This window comes from Clytia hemisphaerica, unplaced genomic scaffold (genome assembly GCF_902728285.1).
Source record: "Clytia hemisphaerica strain Z4C2 unplaced genomic scaffold, Clytia hemisphaerica genome assembly, whole genome shotgun sequence".
Classification (NCBI taxonomy): domain Eukaryota; kingdom Metazoa; phylum Cnidaria; class Hydrozoa; order Leptothecata; family Clytiidae; genus Clytia; species Clytia hemisphaerica.
The window spans coordinates 157,527-177,163 of record NW_027103551.1 but is presented as its reverse complement, the minus strand read 5'-3'; the positions used below and the strand labels follow the sequence as shown (position 1 = coordinate 177,163).

At 36.0% G+C, this 19,637-nt stretch overlaps 1 protein-coding gene and 1 long non-coding RNA gene across 2 annotated transcripts; one reads left to right on the top strand and one right to left on the bottom strand.

The window, feature by feature from the left end:
- Positions 1–18: 18 nt before the first annotated feature.
- LOC136800136 (luciferin sulfotransferase-like) lies at positions 19–18,747 on the bottom strand. The gene is made up of 7 exons (XM_067056747.1): positions 18,508–18,747; positions 13,675–13,906; positions 12,942–13,041; positions 3,362–3,503; positions 2,059–2,285; positions 883–1,015; positions 19–218 (listed from the first exon to the last, which is right to left on the bottom strand). Exons 2-7 carry the CDS (start codon positions 13,886–13,888, stop codon positions 54–56), a joined length of 981 nt encoding a protein of 326 aa, XP_066912848.1. The 5' UTR covers positions 13,889–13,906; positions 18,508–18,747; the 3' UTR covers positions 19–53.
- Positions 10,156–12,202, top strand: LOC136800134 (uncharacterized). Its single transcript, XR_010845674.1, has 2 exons — positions 10,156–10,508; positions 10,727–12,202. It is a non-coding gene; the product is annotated as an uncharacterized lncRNA (long non-coding RNA).
- Positions 18,748–19,637: the final 890 nt, after the last annotated feature.

The window sequence follows — 19,637 nt, the reverse complement described above, 5'->3', positions numbered from 1 at the left end:
ATAAGGGTTCAAGAAATGTTAATTGATAGAAAAAGAAGTCTATTCCAATAATATCACGATTCATATATAAATTCGAGTCCTGTGTCTTTAGTGTTTTTAGTTTCCCATTCTTTGAATCGTTCTATTGTCGCTTCATCAAAAATATCTTTCCAACGACCTGTCTGTCCTTTGTGAATGACTTGGCCTGGATTATCATTTTTCTGAATTTGACACATCATCTGAAGAAAATGGGAGAATTAACGGTTAATTGAAAACCAGCTTGAGGTCAGAAGCGTGGTAGGTCGGCGCAAATTTGGACAAACCGGGTAGCAGATTCTGAAGATTTTAGGATTATTTTCCCTCTTCAAAATGATTAGTTCGATGGCGAACGATGATAACGGAAACATTTGTTAGATAGTTAATACTTCAAAAAAGATCTATTTCACCGCTTTATATAAGCGATAAGTGGGTTATGCTTAAGAGTTCGTACTTTGTACAAAATGGTACTGTATGCCTCTCTGCTTAATAGACCTTTTCATAAATTACGTTACGAACAGCACTTGCCTCGTTTTGAAATTATTGCCATGGTGATTAACTCCCAACGGACTTTATCAAAACTGTTTTCTATTCATAAAAAAATCATTTTATGTCTTAAGGGACATAATCACCAAGGTAATTGTTTGAATACGAGGCAAGTGATATTCGTGACGTAATTTATGAAAAGATCTATTCTCAGTAATTAAAGAGAAAGATCAAGGCAGAGTGAAAAAGAGGGAACCCTTCCCAACCTTCGTGTGGATAGCTTTCGGGTCGCCGCCGACTGCGGTCGCTGACTTTCTTTACTTTAGATACGCAAGTCTAAAAACGATCTCGGTCGTCTGAAAAACAATCTGACCAACCTACCTCTACAATTTTATCCATATTAACTGAAGGGTTCTTTTGCATATTTTTCAATTGAACATGTTCACAAAGTTTCTCCATATTTTCTTCTTTGAAATCAACTTCCATAAAATCGGCCATCTTCCGCACCGCTGATCTGAAAGATATTATGATTATTAAAAAGCTATCAGGATCCCATAGAGAAAAAAAACTGAATGTTAAGGTGGACACCACTCTTAAAACTTCAGTATACGTACCGTAGACGGTGTTATCGTCCATTACATTGATAGTAAAGGCGGGAAAATATGGCGTTTGGCGGTATACGGAGAAAAAAAATTGGCTCTATCGACTGTAAACTCTTTTCGGAAAAAACCCGTTATTTGCGAATTTTCTTCGGCTTTAATGGTTTATTTCTTAGATATTGATTTGTCTTAGACTATAGCACAGTCTATACGTACCGTCGTTTTGGGTATAAGATTATTTTCCCAGACTAAAATTCCACTTTTGGGATGTTCCCGTCTTTTTACGGGGGACCCAGTTAAAAATTGGAAAGGGTAATTTCTAGAGGTACGAAAGATAGCTTGTGTTCGTTATGAAACTAATCAATTTTCCGAAGCTGATTTTTTAATTACGCCCGGACTTCTAGTCTTTTTCCGTTAGAGAGTGACAGTGGAACTTTAGCGTGTGAAGTGAAATCTTATGCAAAAGGACGGTACCGCAGCATATCAAAATTTTATACTTCTTTTAAAGTAATGGGGTTTCAAATTTTTGGACTTGGAGCAGAATTCACCATCGTTGAACAGTTCTGCTTAGGACAAAAACTTTAAGATTTACGGGGGAAAAAAGTCTGAAACATAGCCCGACTATTTTAACCCTTAAACCACGAGGGACGCGTATATGCGTCCAAAACAAGCCAAAATACTGAGTCTCAGAGCTATAGCTCCTGACCAGTTGATTTAAAGGGGCGTAAAACGAATGCTTTTAGAAAGAGTATAAAAATAGCTTTCTAATGGTACTAAAAGCATCTTCTAAATCAAAAGTTAAAAGCTTTTATTGAACTTTAAAATTTTGAGTTTCAAAATGGAAAGAAAATTTGACGGATTTCCGCCGAAATAAATGCCCACCAAATTTATGTGATTTCATGAATTTCCCTACACTATGTGGGGTTCGATAGAGAAAAATTTACCCAAGAAAACTCACCGTAAATCTTTTTTCATATCTTCATAGAATATAATCAAAACATTAGGATCGTTTCTTCGCTCCCAGTAACCCATCACATTAGAGAAGTATGGAGCATAATATGGCCCTCGGTCATTGAGGAACATCTCCGTGATTGTTTCTTGGTCACCTTGGTAATTCTCGAAACTTTGGAAATGGTTTTTAAAAGAGATACAGGTATCACGTGGGTTGCGAATAATGTGGATGATCTAAAAATGAATAAAGATTAAAGGCTTGGGGACACGTAGTCTGATTCGCAGACCTATACTTCCTATAAGAAACTTTTTTCGTTAGAGGATGAGCAGGAGCCTAGGGGACACGAGAAGTCTTTTTCGCGTTGGTCCAATGCAACATGCTCTATCCCACCAACACAAGATAAAAAGTGCGTGTCCCATGGTTTCTTTTTTTTTGTTTTAAACATGGGACAAAAAGTGAAGGGAAATACCCAAAAGACACGCTGATTTTGTCCCCCAGGGACAAAAGTGAGATTTTACTTTTATTGGTAGAAAGAAAAATGGGGTGGAGACACGAGAAAACGTTTCAGGTTGATATGATTTAGCATGTAGCATGTTGCATTGCACCAACGCAGAAAAAACTTCTCGTGTCCCCAAGCCTTTAGTACCAACATAATCTCATAACATGACATATCATCTATTCTGCGTATGCGAATGTGATGATCTGGTCTTGTTCTTCAGCCAAAACAATCAAAATCACGTTGCTTTATGATCGAAAACGAAAACGAAAGCGAAAGTGAAAAGCGAAAGCAACTGGGTTCTAAGTTGATGTTAATGCTATTGTTTTGCTTTAGAAAATCAGCACGCGCAAAAAGCCATTTAATGTTCATCCCAAATCTGAATGAAAATGATGAAAGCGGTTTCAATAAATTAAGATTAGAGATATATTGCGAGTATACACGTTTTCTCTACCTATCTCGAGATATTGAGCTTTAAAAAGTGCAAATTTTCATTAAATTTTGACCCTATGATTTTTGCCTAAGACCGCTATATTTGTCCGAAAAACACACGAAAGTGTCTGAAAAAAAATTGGCATCCATGTTATTTTCCAAATATGTATAACAAGTGCTTTGACTAAAAAAGTCGAGCGACCTCAAAAAACCGAACAAATTTCCTTTTACTAAGATACTGACCCAGCTGGCACACAACGTTGTTTCAACGTTCATCTGACGTTATATGGATGTTGTGAACGTTAGATAAACGTTGAAACAACGTTGTGTGCCAGCTGGGGAAAATCTTTAGGAGATAAATTGGAAATCATTCCCTCCTACCTTTGGCTTCTTTGCTTCAATTTGCTTTGGTAGCATTTGATATGCCAAATGTGCTTTGATGATACGTGGGCGCTCCGCTTTGCTTGCTTTTTGGGAGAAGGGATTCTTTGGATCAGGTGACAATGGAAAAACCAAATCAAAGCTACGAGAAACAAAAGTATACATAAGTTTATAGTTTTAGTGTTTTATAGCGAAATTCAGGCCTAGAAAGGACGTAGAAATTCACAGGTGTCTAATAATCTACTAATCGCTTCCCGGTTTGGTTTTTATAAATTTGATTTATTTGACCAAAGAATCTATTTCAATCTTACGTCAATAATCAAATTATTACGCTTTTATGTGCTAACAGACCTCACTGCTGTTGCAGTTTACTTGTTCATAGTTGGTCCAGCCAACGATGTAAAAATAATAGATAACCAACTTGCCTTGATTCTCAAAAAACATCCGTGTTACGGTTGTAAAAATATTAATGACATTTTGCATCGTAAAAAGTGCAATTAAATAAAAACTTGCTTCATTTGCAACCTTCTATTGGACAGAATCGATGACGTGATGTATATTTTTCCAAAACTTGGGTTAGAAAAAGTGTATTTTCTTATAGGCAGCCTTACAGAAGGAATTTTTTAATTAGATATTATTGTAGCCTGGGAATCCAAGCTCATAATTTTAGAAAAAACAAAAAATACCTCACCTCACAAAGTTCTAAAATTATAGAGCTTGGTGCAGGTAGATTAGTCTGACACAGAATGTTATAAACAGTCTGTGTGTGAACCCTTGTTGACAGACTTGCTGAACTTTGGAAACCCAGGCAAACACACATAATCAACTTACCATAAAAACTCTTTCACAAGCTCTAAAGACTTTCAAAACTACTACAAACCACATCAAAACATCAGCCACATGTATTTAGACTTCCAGTCAACAGCCATTTTGTTTCTAAATGAATCTATGTTTTCATTTTCATTTGTTTTCCTTTTTTCTGCAAAGTCAGCTTTTTCCATAAATTATGCGCGCGCATCGAAATTATCAAAATGCGCGCGAAAGTACTGCTAAGTAATACGCCGAAAGCTGGCCAATCAGGCCGAACCTGCATTGCAGGGAAAAATGTCCCTGCAGGCGAGTTACCTGCACCAAGCGTTAAACCAGCAGCAAAAATATCATAAACTAGACTGTGAAAAAAGTTTAACGCTTGGATTCCCAGGCTATTTTGTATCATGCAACCTTCATGCACTTTTCATACGTGAGATATCGCATTTCAAATCACACATATATTTTTCAGATAACAGCATTTTATGAGCGTTTATTTATCCAGATGAACATTAAGTGGTATCAGGCCGATCCGTAGTCAATCTGTCTAAAGATTGGTACCTTTATCTTTTGAAAAAATTCCAAAATTTGCAGTAAATAACAATTCATATTTTCTATCAATTCAGTGGATGTCAAAATGTGTGTCAAAATCTAGCTAAAAGCATAACACGCACTGCACACAGAGCTTTTTAATAGAGTGCTCATTTCAATAGGAAAACAATGGTTGGTCTCTTGGGAGAAGTGCCTTCTAGAGGTAGTTGGTTATCTATTATTTTTACATCGTTGGTCGGGGCCTGTGCGCGCAATAAATTAACAAGTCCAGGCTAAACCAAACGGCCGATCTAGAATTTTTGCCCCGCCTACCCGCGCGATGTTTGACCTATGTTTTGGATTGAATTGGTAGTAGAGTCAAATTTCCCGGTTAGATTAAAGGGTTGTTTCAGGTAGGGTCAGGTAGGGTTAGGGCTAGGGTTAGGGATGGGAGTTAACCCCTGGTTGGGGTTTTAGCCCCCAGGTAGAGTTTGGAGTAAATACCATGTTTATAAGGAACTTTGAACTCCTTAATGCAGTTGTGACTCGATGGCCGAGTGGTTAAGGCGCTGGCGTTCTAATCATAGGTGCTTTGTAATACAAAGAAAGTGTCAAAGCATAGAAGCTCAGAGTGGAGGATAGGAAGGAAACTTTTTTGCGTCACTTAAGGAACCCGGTACGAACGACATTCGGTTATTGCCACGTCAGCTGGACCTTCACGCCGCTACGGCTTCTTGTTACTCATTTAAAATCGAATGGTCTTGTTTATGAGGAAGAGTTCCAAAATGAATGTTTGATCATCACTCACTTATAACATTGACTCACTTCTCTCATGAGCGATGACTGTATACCTTGACAGAAAATTCTTGGAATTCTTATCGAAATGAATTATTTCGAGCTCATTAGAAAAGAAAAAAAACACTGCTCAGTGATAAGTGGTTATTCACTTAAAGTGGAAGGTAGGCTTCCTCCTTTACTACTATTGAGGCTTAAATGAAACAAAGAAAGCGTGAAAATAAAGAAAGCGTTAGATTCGATTCGTCATTCTGAACGTGCCGTAAATTCAAGGTTCCACTCTAGCCATTTGGGCTTTAATCTCAATGGTTGTCCAATGCAAAACCTTTTTAAAAACTATTCATTTAGGAAAAATCAATTTTTTTAAGAAAATAAAACGTTGTTAAAAACTATTTATAACAGTATATCTTTAAGTTTTTCGGTGCAAAGATGAAGTTTGTTGATCCCCTCTCTCAATCTTTCTCCTTTCGTTAATGATTACATTTTCATATATTTCCTGAAGTCTTTTATTAACCAAAATTATTATACAAAAACTATAAACTATATTATGAAGAAAAAAACAACTTATAAGTACATAAAGTTAGCATAACTATTTATCATATCTCTCGGCCATTCACTTTGTACCTTGTGAGTCAAAACCCTAAACTCCTAATTTTGCCTGAGTCCATAGCTTGAGGTTGCCATCTTTGTTTTGGTTTTTATCTCTCACCGTTGATTCCCTGACTTTTTTCGCCGCCTGGGCGATTTCCCGGCACCCTTCTCATTAACCTCGACTTTCGACTCTCCTCACAGGAGGATTTTTTACTTACGGGCTGTCGTGTGCTGACTAGGTTTTCCCTGTGAAAAGCTCTACCTTCCACGCGGATAGGCCCCGATGCGGATTACCTAGGGCTTTTCCAGAGTAAGTTAAGTCAGTCGGACTAGGAAGGTAGTTTTTTTTAAATTTTAAACAGAAAGAAAAAACGAAATTTTTATCTTGTAAATATTATAGTTAAACGCTCCCTTCTCATATTTTTTATAGTGAGCATATATATATACCATTGTAAAGAAAACACGCCCTTTATAAAAAATTGAAAATGTCAACCGTGGTTTAACTTTTTGAGCCCATTTGTTAAACTCGTCTCAAATATGTTGTATCTTGAAGTCAATCGCAAACCATAGCATAGAGTTTTTGAATATATTTTGAAAGTTGTATCGTAGACAATAATTGTATGAGTTTCATTTAACCAATAAAAAAAGTAAAATCAACTGTGTTATAATATTTCCTCCTGTTTCAGAACTTCATCAAAAGTTTTCAAGTCCTTAATATTGGCCATCCTCCATATATTCTACAACAGATTTAGCAAGTGCTTTAACAAAATCTGAACGTACAGCTGTATTACTTGTTCTGTACTGTGAATGAATCTCCACCTGGACGCCGTCAACCATCCCGCCACGTTTGGAGCCGTATCTTTCAGTATTATATCCTCCTATGAAGTAAGGTAGCCCATTGGGTGCCGGGTGAGCAGGGGAAGGTATAGTTGGGTAACCTTTCTCCTGTAAATACCAACCGATGCTTTTGTTTCCTCGTAAAATTTGATCAAAAGTGAAACCATCCGGTAGATGATCGGCGGCGTAATGAAGCGATGAAAAACGTTCCTCGAGGTCATCCTCGTTCAAGCGACGGCTCAACACTTGATAACCAAGCTCGATCATACCATGACTATGAACCTGCCCGTGAACATCAATGAACAAACCACGTCGATTAGCAAAATGATCATTTTTAGCTTTAGCAATGAATGAATGATATTCATCATAAGCAGTCTCGGCTTCAGGTACGCCAAAACATGCTTGATTCCTTTCACGATTCCCATCCATCTTAATCCGCTTCAGGTTATTGATGATCAAGTGTGGTCTTTGTCCTGTCAGTTGTCTAATCTCTTCTGCAAGCTCAATCGCAATCGGTTTGGTCCAACCATCTCTAAACACCTTTGCTTTGCAATTATCAGACTCTAATCCACAATCATGCCTCCATATACATTCCTCAGCGGTGCTATCCCAGCAGCCTTTGCTTCGATTGGGGATAGAATTCGGTACCAGACCTCCCCCATGAGGAGCGTTGATGATGATTTTGGATGCAGCGTCACCTTCCCTGTATTCACAATAATACTGGTCCTTTGAAGCATCATATCCACTACACGTTTGTGTGGTACATGTATAACCTTGAATGGCCAAGCAGATTGCAAAAGCGATCAAAAGTTTTTCCATACTCGTGGCAGTGTTTTCGTTTGTAAAAGATAGCAGTAAGAATGTTACGTTGAAGTTTCTTTCAAATAACTGGAAATTAACTTCAGTTAACTCTTTGCTTTTTTCCTTAAACTGGACCTTTTTACAAACTGAAGGTCTATCTCGAAATGAGCTCAACAGATTGTGTGTACGTGACTTTATCAAAATGCTATCTAATAATACATTAATCTATCAAGTAGGAAGAGTGGAAGCATCTTTGATTTATCCTTTCAACAAACGATTGCTTATCATTTTCATGATTGATATTTCAAGTCAGAACCTTGGAGAAGAGTTACCTGACCTGTTGTTAACCTACGAATGTATACAAATACCCTTCCCCACTGTGTCGTATGCTTTATTTATCAGTGTGATAGCCTCGATCCAGCCTCGATGGTTCTAAATTTTACACGAAAAGGACACAGCGAAGAAGTGCAATTCCAATAACATCCAATGTGTCTGCTTTCCTTAAAGGGACATAACAGTACTTACGAAATTTGTCAAAATAAAAAATCAAACCAAATATGGCTAATTTTGATTGTTCAATTGTTTTACAAGTTTATTTTGGACACGTGATTTCAGTGTCTATATTTTACTACTTTTATGTCTCCCGCATTCCTCTGCAATTTAAAAGTCCGGCTTTTTCAAAGGCAATTAACATCGTTAACGCCCCTCTTTAAACCTTAGGCAAATTTGTTGCTAGGAAACGAATTGTGATTAGACATAGTTGATATATGACGAGTCAGTTTGAATTGAACAAATTAAAAAAGAATAAAGATTGAAGTAGGAAATTATCTATATAAGAACACAAGGCTTCGATGACCAAAATATTAGGAACAAGTAAAGAACATTTTAAGGCTTTCCGGACTCGAAAACACCCGGTTTCTGAGAAAAATGGCAAAAAATGCTCATAAAATGGTGAAAATAAGAACATGTTAAGAACATTTTTAGGCTATAAATACCCTCCCCTCCCCCACTGTGTCGTATGCTTTATTTATCAGCGTGATAGCCTCGATCCAGCCTCAATGTTTCTAAATTTTACACGAAAAGGACACAGTGAAAAAGTGCAATAATAACATCTCAATAACATCCAACGCGTTTTCTTTCCTTGAAAATCTTCCTCCTGCATGTCCCAAACAAAGTCCGATCTTTTTTCAAAGGCAATTAACATTGTTAACGCGCCCTCTTTAAACCATAAACAGAAGTCTTTCTGGAGGTAGCAAATTTGTTGCTAGGAAACGCTAAGCGGAACCCCTGAACAGGTTTTATCTATGCTTGTGAAAAAGTAAAACATTATCGTGCTGCTATCTTGATTTTTGCAAACATATTTGATTAGCGACTTAATTGCGATTAAGCCACATTTGATATATGGCGAGCCTGTTTGAATTGGACAAATTTAAAAAAAGAATATAAATAGAAACAGGAAATATTTAGTCTGATCAATACTGTACATATGTTTTTAAAAGAACGTTCAAAAGTTTGGAATCCTCTTCGGATGTTCTTAAGTTTTGGGTTTAAGCCTGAAAGATATTCTTAAAGAGTACTATTTTCAGCACGCCTTTAGCATTTTGGCGCATGGATCAAAAAATCTTTAAGATTTCATTTTCCTTAATAAGAACAAACTATATAAGAACATAAGGCTTTGATGGCCAAAATATTAGGAACAAGTTAAGAACATTTTATTGCTTTCCGGACTCGAAAACAAATGGCCAAAAATGCTATATATAATGGTGAAAATAAACACGTTAACCGTTTAAGTGCCACGGTCACTTTTTCTAAGTTTTTAAAAGAAAATCACTAGTTCAAACTTTAAAGGCTTATATCTCCGGATCTAGAAGGAGTGGACCTGCTGCGCGGATCTGTCTGAATGATAGAAAGGTGCCCAGTAGTAAAACTTCAAACTAATTCGCTGGAAGACAGAATCAAGTAAAGCAGGGCCAAATTTTGAGATTCTTGGATCACTTGTTGACCAAAAATGGTCAGAAAACGGTTCGCAAAATCTTTAAAAAGTGGATTTTCGTCAAATGTTAGCATTTTTTGCCCCCGCAGGAGCGCAGCGACGAGGAGGCACTTATAGTTTCACGCATAGATATTGGACTGGAATCTCGAATTTTTGCGTTTTTTGTTTTGTTTTGTTTTGTTTTGTTTTGTTTTGTCGCGCAAGCCTACCCGTAGTTAGTCTCTTCCGTAAATGTTCGGTTTTTTTTCAGGGACGGCAGTTGCTAGCCTAAAAACTTTTTCTTTATAATAGCAGGCGCCGCGGTATTTTACTCAGCTTTCGACAGTAGATTCTATTCCGCTTGTAGAATTTTGCCCGATTGGTCAACATGCAGGAAATGGAATGGAGAAGTTTCTGGAAGTTTTTTTAAATTCAAGCTCTCTCTTCCTGCAGTCAAAATATATACTTGTATGCATTTACTTTTGACTTTCGGATTAAACAAGATGTATACATATACCAATCAGTGAATTTGCTGACAGTCAAATTACAATCTGTCTCCTATCTTAGACATTCAGGAGATTGTTTCATTTTTCGATCCAAACAGTTTGTCCCCAATATAGCAATAATAATGAACAATGATTAAAATGATAATAGTAGAACAATGATTGAATATGGACAAAAGTGATTATTGTTGGTGGTTGAATTGGCAACGAAATTCCACTGTAACTAAATTTATTCGACAATCGTCATTCAACATACTCTACTCTCAACAAGAATGCTTAAAAATCCTGTGTTATGGTATACTTCTCGACAGTAAGTATAAATATTTTTTTCTTTCTGTACTTTTATAAGACTTGGTTTTATTAATCTTTTATGTTTAACACAGGTCTGTGTTCTTGTTGATACTTACCAGGCACTATTTGGGAAATTATTATCAAAGATTGAAAGAAACTTTTGGTGAACTATTTTTGAGGAAATTTCAGTACACTCACCATATCATCTAATTTCATGTTTCTTATTTTCCCTTTAAGCTTTTTATGAATGAGGATTCGTTTACCTTGACAACGCAATTACCTCGTTACTGCTACTATTACCACGTTACGTCATGATTTTCCATCCTTCTACACGATGAAGATAACTGGCATATCTTTTTAATGTAAACAATTTTGTCAGTGAGATCCCTTATCATGCCGTTGGAAAAAGTCCTGAATGTACGCTATTTCCTGTTAATACCTGCTTCCTGCTCATCAATATTGCCTCGTTACTGATACTATTACCACGTTACGTCCTATCATCTTCCATCCTTTACACAACGCTGTTACAGCTTCTAGATTACTGGTAAATCCATTTATTGTAAACAATTTTGGATCACGATATCCTTTGTTAAACAGTTGGAAAAACTCCTAAGTACCGTGAGATTGGGTAACTTGCATCAGTGGAGGCTAACTTGGGCCGATGAAATTTACATATGAGTTTACCGTCGTGAACTTACACAAAAATAGATGCGGCATGATTTCATTATTCATTATTCATTATTTTCCCAACAGCACCTTATCCACCATTTCTGCTAACCATTCTCTCTCAAAATAAAAAATTTTGCTTCGCTTCAACCCTACGCATGTTTTGCGAACGAAAAATAAAGATCGATTGCTACAGTGGCGCTAGATTTGACAAAAAACTAAAATGGCCGCCAGGGCGGTTAGGCAGATAGATGGGCGTGACGCCCGCTGTAGTTGTAGGATTGAGGGCGGTCACATTTTCTGTAAAAAATCTTCTTTGTTTACCCGTGTTTACTCTGCAAAAAAGGTCATGCGTAGAGGGAATCCTGCGTAGAGACGATTTTAACAACGATGGAGGTTGTAGTTGTAAAGAAATATAGAAATAATGAAAATTTTAGGAATTTTGAAGATAATGAAATTTTCATGCGGGTGCTTTTTAGAGATGCGGGCGGCCGACGGTAAACTCATATGTAAATTTCATCCGCCTTGCATAGCCCTCAAATGAATGACCTGGCTGGTCATTAAAATACAAAATTAAATCAAAACAAAAATGGTAGAGTAGAGCTGCGAGCAGAGCTGCGTAGTTGTATTTTAATGACCAGCCAGGTCATTCATTCGAGGGCTATGCATGTTAGCCTCCACTGATGCAAGTTACCCAATTTCACGGTACGTTGTTACCTGTCAATTTTTGGTTCCTGCTCGTTATGTTTCTGGCTCATAGCATTTCTTATGCTGTTTGGTTCTACTATGTTTCATTTATACCTATTTCAAATTGGTTGAAATAAATATAGTTGCATGTCTTTTGTCTGGTTTAGTATACACAAAAACACAAAAACATAAAACAAATCTGTAACTGTCTGTAATTGATTCTACCTGGACACTTTTCCTAATGAATGTTTTAAGATTCGTATTTTATTCTTTGTAAAAAGTAATTCATATTTTTAGAAAAAAAATGTCTCATTTATGTTAGCTTATTCATTGATATCTCAAAGAAAATGCTGAGAAGAATCATTATAACTATTCCAAATCATTTCCAAACTTTTGCTATAAAGCATTAAAAAGCCTTAATTAGCATTAATTAGTTTTACAAGCATTTGTATTAATTAGCGGGTGGCAGTTAGTGAAAGCTATGGCTAGTTTACTTTTTAGCTTCAAATCTCGCTGAAAAGACTCATTTTTTTTTTTTTTTTTTTGCTTGACCATGAAACCAATCCAATTCCTACGAGTTGGACCAAAAGTGACGATTTTTAACTCAAACTGGGCATTAAAAAAGCCCTCCTTCATAGCCCAAGACCAATATACTCGTCATTGGCACTTAAAGACTTAAGAACATTTTTAGGCTTACGACTCAGAAAGCTAAGAACATCCGAAGTCTTCAAAATTCTTGGATGTTCTTAAAAAAAACGTGTAAATTCGCAATCGCTACTGCAAAAGTCCAAACAACGTCCATAACAACATCCATATAACGTTAGATGAACATTAAAAAGTCGTATGCCATAGCTAGGGAATGGTAGACTAGCAAACGTCTGTCTTTCCTTGGACACAGGAACGTGGGAATGTGCTTATAAAGAGTTCTTATAAAAAATAGAAATTGCCGCGGGAAATTGAGTGGTTTGGAAAGACATGTATTCAGTGAACATATATAGACAAGGAGCCCATTGCTAGATTAAGCTGCAGCGAAATACAACGACATGGTTTACTAGTCTAGGGAATATGGAAAAAGAAATTGGAAGAAAATTTTACTCACTCCATAAATGGTATTCGTTCACTCATTGACACTGTTTTGGCTTTTTCAATATCCACATCATTTTTGATCAACCATACTATCTCCATTAACCAACGCATACCTGCAAACAATACAAACAAAATTTTAGGGTCCTTTTTGCTACGCATGGAAAAAATGTCAACGTTATTAGACTTATTCCCTTGAAAGTGGTTTCGGCATGGTAAGAAATGTTCCTATACTGGTAGGGGTGGATAACTGCTTTATATATATTTTACTGCTATAAATGACTCAAACATTATATTTCAAAGGTTTTAATTTTCGCGAAATTTTGCGGATTTAACTTTTGCGAAATTTACTTTTGGAACGATTTCAGAGGATATAACTTTCACGAATTTTAGACGATTATTTCATTTTGCAGGCAAAGAAGCGATAGAAATTCACAAAAAATGAAAACTGAGTATAAAATAGCAAAAAAGTGTACTTTTCGCGGAAAAAACTTTCACGAATTTCTCGTGTAACTTCTTACTTGGCAGAAACTTTCGCGAAAAAGGACAAGAATTGCGAAAATCTCAAAAGCTTCTGCCCACGAAATTTTCTGCCCGCGAAAGTTTCTACCCTTTCAAGTTGACAGGTTGACAAGTGACAAGTTGACGAACAGGTAGCAACAAAGACTAAAAAGTCCCGGTATAATCGCCTACCAAGAGTAACTTGTACCACGTGAGTTAAGGGACTGGGTTCGAGTATGGAATGGTACCTGATTTTGGGAATCCAGTGATCCATACATCATCCTCATAGACTTCAAAATCTTGTATTCCTTTATAGAAGTCTGTGATACGCCCACTACCAAATATCTGGTTGAACGGTTGAACACGTGATAGTCCAATGTCTTTCATATGGTGTACTTGTGAACAGAACTTTTTTACGACATCGCATTTGATTGGTTCCTCTCGAATCTCAATATCCGCCATCTTGTTTATTCAATGTATCTACAAAAATAAATCTACTGTCAAATATTGGATCTAAAATATTTCAAAATCTTCAACGTAACCAACAGGTCAGGAATTTGGAGTTCCAACCAATGAAGTATAAGCCCGAAGGGCTAGAATCGAATCTCTAACCTTTCTCAGGCAAGAAAAAGTGAAGCATTAAAATATGCATCGTATTTTAGACGACGGATTGGATCTAGCAATTCTTTTGTTTTCATGTGATATTTATTTCCAAACTTAGCAGTAAATTTTAGTTCCAATCTGCAATTTGTCTTAAAACTAGGTGGACCGTGTTAGGCCACGCAACTTTGGAAGGATTTGGTAGGCTTCAAATCCTACCAAGGAGATTCAATTCTAGCCCTTCGGGCTTATACTTCAATGGTTCCAGACCCCGTAAAGGACAACAGGCTGTCTGAGGATTACTACGGTAGACTTTCAACGTAAAATGTCGATACTTAACTGAAAGTGAAGTTGAATAGGAAGTTATCTATGCCGTACTAGAATCAATTAGGCCGTATTCAAATCGTGTGCATCGTAAATTTTACACCAGTGTAGAGTAGCTTTTAGGCAACTAAGGTTGTTTTCAACCCTCTTACTTTACAAATCTTTGTAAATTGTAAAACCTCAAACGTTCCATTAACATGTACATTTGATGTAAGTAATGCGAGAAGAGAGAGACTCACACTTTTATTGTTTTACATTCAACACCTCATTTAGATATCCTGATAGACTAGTAAACTAGTCGTTGAAAACAGACCCATATACAAAAAATCAAGCTCCAAATAAAATAATCGAAGGGGTGAAGTTGCATCTCTTTTCTGAATTTCAACGACTAGAAGCTACTTCCCTCAAAAAACGTTGTTTAATTTTACAACTTTTTTTAGGTTTTTGAGAATCCATCCAACTTTTTTGACTAAATGATATTTCATAGTAACATTGAACATGGGAACATATAAATAAATGAGCATTTCTAAAAACGCAATAAACAGAAAGAAAGATAAATGCAATCCCGCACGGGCCAGACATACAGAAATCTGTATGTCTCTCCTTACGATTTTAGGTGAAGAAAAAAAGGCGTTGGAAGTAGCTTCTAGTCGGTTAGTTTCCTTTTCTCTCACACGCGCTGAATATTTAATTAGTGTTTACATTATTTGAATGACAGTTTTATTATAAGGTTATACGTAATAACCGACTAGTTTACTAGTCTAATATCCTGACAAACATGCAATTTAAACATATACATTGAGGCCCCTTAGCAGACCTTCAATTCACGCAATCACGCAAATGTTTTTTCCCAATTTCACGCATTCACGCAATGTTTTTTCGCAATTCACGCAATTTTTTTCAATGTTCACGCATTCACGCAAGTGAAAAAGCCCATTCACGCATCCACGCATTTACGCAAACCGCTGGGGGCATACATTTACTTGCATGGTCATTACTACATAAAAGCATTTGCCTGAGTCAGCGTGAGAAGAGCGGTTTCACTCTTTAAAAAGCATTTACCATTCAATTTCATACCCAGAGCCACTTGTACCACTTTTGGTTTTGACTGATGGACGTAAAGTGAGGGTGGACGAACTGTTATCAGTCGTTTACCTCCTGGAAATTTAAGAATAGCTTTTTACCCCCTGGGAACATGGAAAACACTTCTTTAGACCTCCTGGAAAATCTTCTCTTCTCGAAACTCTTAAAAAATGTTTAAAACTTCAATTTTGTACTGTAATTTCAAGTAAGAAAGAAAGAAAAATGCAAAATCATAAAAACGAGAAATGAGAAATCTATCTACAGATACTATTCATAATATCTATCTACTAGCATTCATTTGATGAACGAGGCAAATAAAGAAACGCATGTGGTTCGCTACCATCATCAAAAACAAATTCCAAGTGATTGCTTTTCTTGAAAGATCATTCATTAAACTAATAATTTTTATCAAAGGGAAATGGCGCTGTAATTTCACTGTAATTATTATTCAGGCCTAATTAGCGACCCAATATCTTTTCGACGTTTGCTGGAGGTGGTAATATAAATAACTTACATTTTTGTTCTAAAAAGAGCTTTTTTAGGTCATTAAACTATAATATACGGATATGACAAGGCTGGTTCAAAACTACTCAAAGAGGCCCCAGTGGTTTGCGTGATTGGGTCTTTTTCGCCTTTCGAAAAACATCTTCTTTTTAATCTCAACAAAGGCCCTTGAAAGTTTTAATAAAACGGTAAATTCAGAAAAAAAATATTACTCAAAATTCAATATGGAGGAATGCCTAATTTTAACACGCTCTATCTATTGTTAGATTTTATAATAGTCATGGGTACTAATTAGGGGGCGAAGATTACAAACAACTTTATGTTTTAGGCTAAAGATATTGATGCGAATCTAGAACATATCCCCCGGAAAAAGATATATACGGGAATCTAAAATCTAAATTTACCACCATCTAAAATCGTAATTTTCCACCATCTAAAATCGTAAGTTTCGCAGCCTATTGTCAAAATCTATAAAAGTCATGAGCACTAATCAGGGGAGCAAGGATTACCAATATCATCTGTCTTTACAGTATGTGGCCCCCAAAACGGCGATCAAATTTGAAATTTCTCTCAAATCTAGAGGAAAAGAGATTTTACAAAAATTTTTGCTGTATGAAAACCTTTAACATCTCTACTTTATTTCCTTAAAGTTCTATTTCAAAATTTTCAATTTCAACAATATTTTTCAATCGCTTAAAGATAGGTAGCTTTTTTCTAACGGCCCCCAAAACGGAGGTTTGAAATTTTAGCGATTTCTCGAGATATCTTTAAGATATGAATACAAAATTTTGACCATAGTTTTGAAATATGATTTAGAGGGTTTTGGGCATAAATTAATTTGACAAAATTTTTACAGTATACCCCTGGTTGTCAAAATGCAGGTTTGGGGCCCCCAAAACGGAGGTGTAGTTAAAATCAAATTATCAAGCCCCGTGGTAAAAGGGGGAGAAACTATGAACATATTTGTCTTTTTCCTTAAATTTACGACCCGATGGATGTAAAATTTATGATTTTTATGAAATATTTCAAGATTTTCGATATTGCAAAGTCCAAACTGAAAATTTAGAAATTTTCAAAATGACAATTTTGATTTAACAACGTCTTAATCAAGTTTTTGAAAACAAATCTCTTTTGAAAATAGTTCCATTCAGGTATGGAATAAGCTGTGAAAATTTTAGAAAAAAAGCTTAACTGAAACTGAAAATATTCAGCTTTAAAGATATTTTTCTCCTATATTTTGCAAAAAAATGACAGAATTTGCCGTTTTTGCTGATTCAGCGAAAAATTTTATATATAATGTTAATTTTTTGTTATAAACTTTTAACTCAAGGTGATAGGAATAGAATTCCGAGATTTTTTGCTTTTTCTCATATTTAGAATTTTCGGTTTTGTCAATGCTGATTCTAGGGCTCCAAAATACTGGTTGACCTTCAAGATGCTATATCTTTTACCCAGCCTCTAAAGTCACAGATCTATTTGCATTTTCTGAACGGCATTAGGTGTAGAAAGTTTCCTATACCCCGTTTTCATAACTTATTTTCAATATCCAAGGAGCTAGAGTGAGTTATATCCAATTTTTATCTAATTTTGGTGTTGAAATATTTCCTTTAAACGCAAATATGTTATTTTGAATCTGTCTCAAACCAGCAAAAACATGCTCATTTTTAAGTATAACCATCATTCTTTCAAAATAAACAAAAATCGTTTAATTCTGATAAATCTACAAGTCAGAATTTTCATTTTAATGAAAACCTCCGTTTTGGGGGCCGTCCCCGTTTTGGGGGCCATATACTGTAGGCTAAAAATGTATATTCAAAACTAAAACATATCCCCCGGAAAATGATTTATGATAGGCTAAAACCACTAGCGAAAATCAAAACGCTGCAAAAAGGCTTCAGACACGTTACAGTAGCGTAGCCAAGAGGGCGCAAAATTTGTGTAGGAGAGCAGATTATTATCAAATTATCTATCCCGGGGGGCACTCGATCTGAAAACGACCATACGTTCGGCCCAAAATTTGGCTTCTAAAATCGGACCCTTACAGTGCAGTGAATTTCCATGAAAAATCATACCCTTACAGTGCACTTTTTCAAAATTTCTCGGTCGTAAGGGCGAAATTTTTTGCAATTTTCCAAGAAAATGTGGAATTTTTCCTCCAAAATTGACCAATTTTGTGCCAATTTTACCAAAAAATTGGCCTTTTATCACAATTTCCTACCTTTACAGTGCAGTTCAGTGCAGTTTTGTAATTTCCTACCTTACAGTGCACTAGCTGAACTATGAAAAACCCACCCTTAAGGGCCGAACGTCTGGTAGGTCATTTACCCCCCCCCCGGGTTATCTATTCATAATATAAAAATATGATTACTGAGTCATAAAAATCTGCAATCCTACACAAATTTTGCGCCCCCTGGCTACGCTACTGGCGTTAGGCAATAATTATAAAGATAAAATAATTTTTTTGGCAGGAGGTAACCTATTTAGACAAAAGTCACCAAAGAGGCATTTATTCGAAGATAGTGTGCCTCTTAAAAAATCTTATTAGAAAATCATAAAATAACAAAAAATACCTTTTATTGACAATCGATGCCATACCTTTCCGACCAAAAGACACATGGCACTGTCAATACACGATCGCTTTCTTTGTTCTTTTTTATGTAGTTCTGGCTGATGTAGGAGGGATCTGTTAGCCGGCACTGTTTCAGCATATGGTGGAACAATCTACAGTAAATGGCGAATAAAATATGAAACGTTTACAATTAAAAATGGGGGAACGAGGGTCTCACACAAGATTTGAGGCTATCACTCCTGTACTCCTGCCTGACCACCTAATTTAAAAGGGAAAACAGAATGCGTTTTGAAAAAGTATAAAAAAATTGAAAATTCTCATCTTATTTAAACTAAGAATCGTGCACGCTGGAAATGTTAAGGTAAGAACTTAAAATATTTCCCACGTGATTTTTACATTTCTATGGCAATAGGAACATTAAAGGGACATAACAGTACTTGCGAAATTTATAAACAAACCGTATGCAGCGGATATCAAAATTAAAAAATCAAACCAAATATGGATAATTTTGATTGTTCAATTGTTTTACAAGTTTGTTTTGGACACGTGATTTTAATTGTTCTCTTTAATGACACGTGGTTCGCGCTGTGTTTACATTTTACTACTTTAGTGTCCCTTTAAATCACTACATACCTCATATTAGCGTAAGCATTACAGTGCAAAATTATGTATTTCATATTTTGTGGTTTTCTAAAGAGAAAGAAGAGAAAGAAGCGTGTTTAAATGATGCATGCATCTTGCAATAATTAACCTGAGATCAGATTGTGAATGTTTTCTGCACACCACGCTGAAGCTCTAAAGGGATGTGTGAAAACAAACAATCTGACGAATATGCAATCTCGAAATCGTAAGGACCGCGTTCGTCTAAAAGGATTGGGAATGACAACAAAGTTGCGCGATCGTGTTTATGAATAGGGCACCGTATCAGTTTTTATTTTTCCGGCGCACAACAAGATTCTTGTTGTAGAATTTTCCGCGGGAGGACTATTTTCCTCAGATGTATAATTTTCAAGCGCCTTTAGAGGTTTACCGTGCGCGTAAGAAAATTATGAACATCTGTTATCAGGTTAGCAATAATAGGTATTATTACAGTAATTATATGAGAGACATGTTTTGGTTTCTATAAGAACG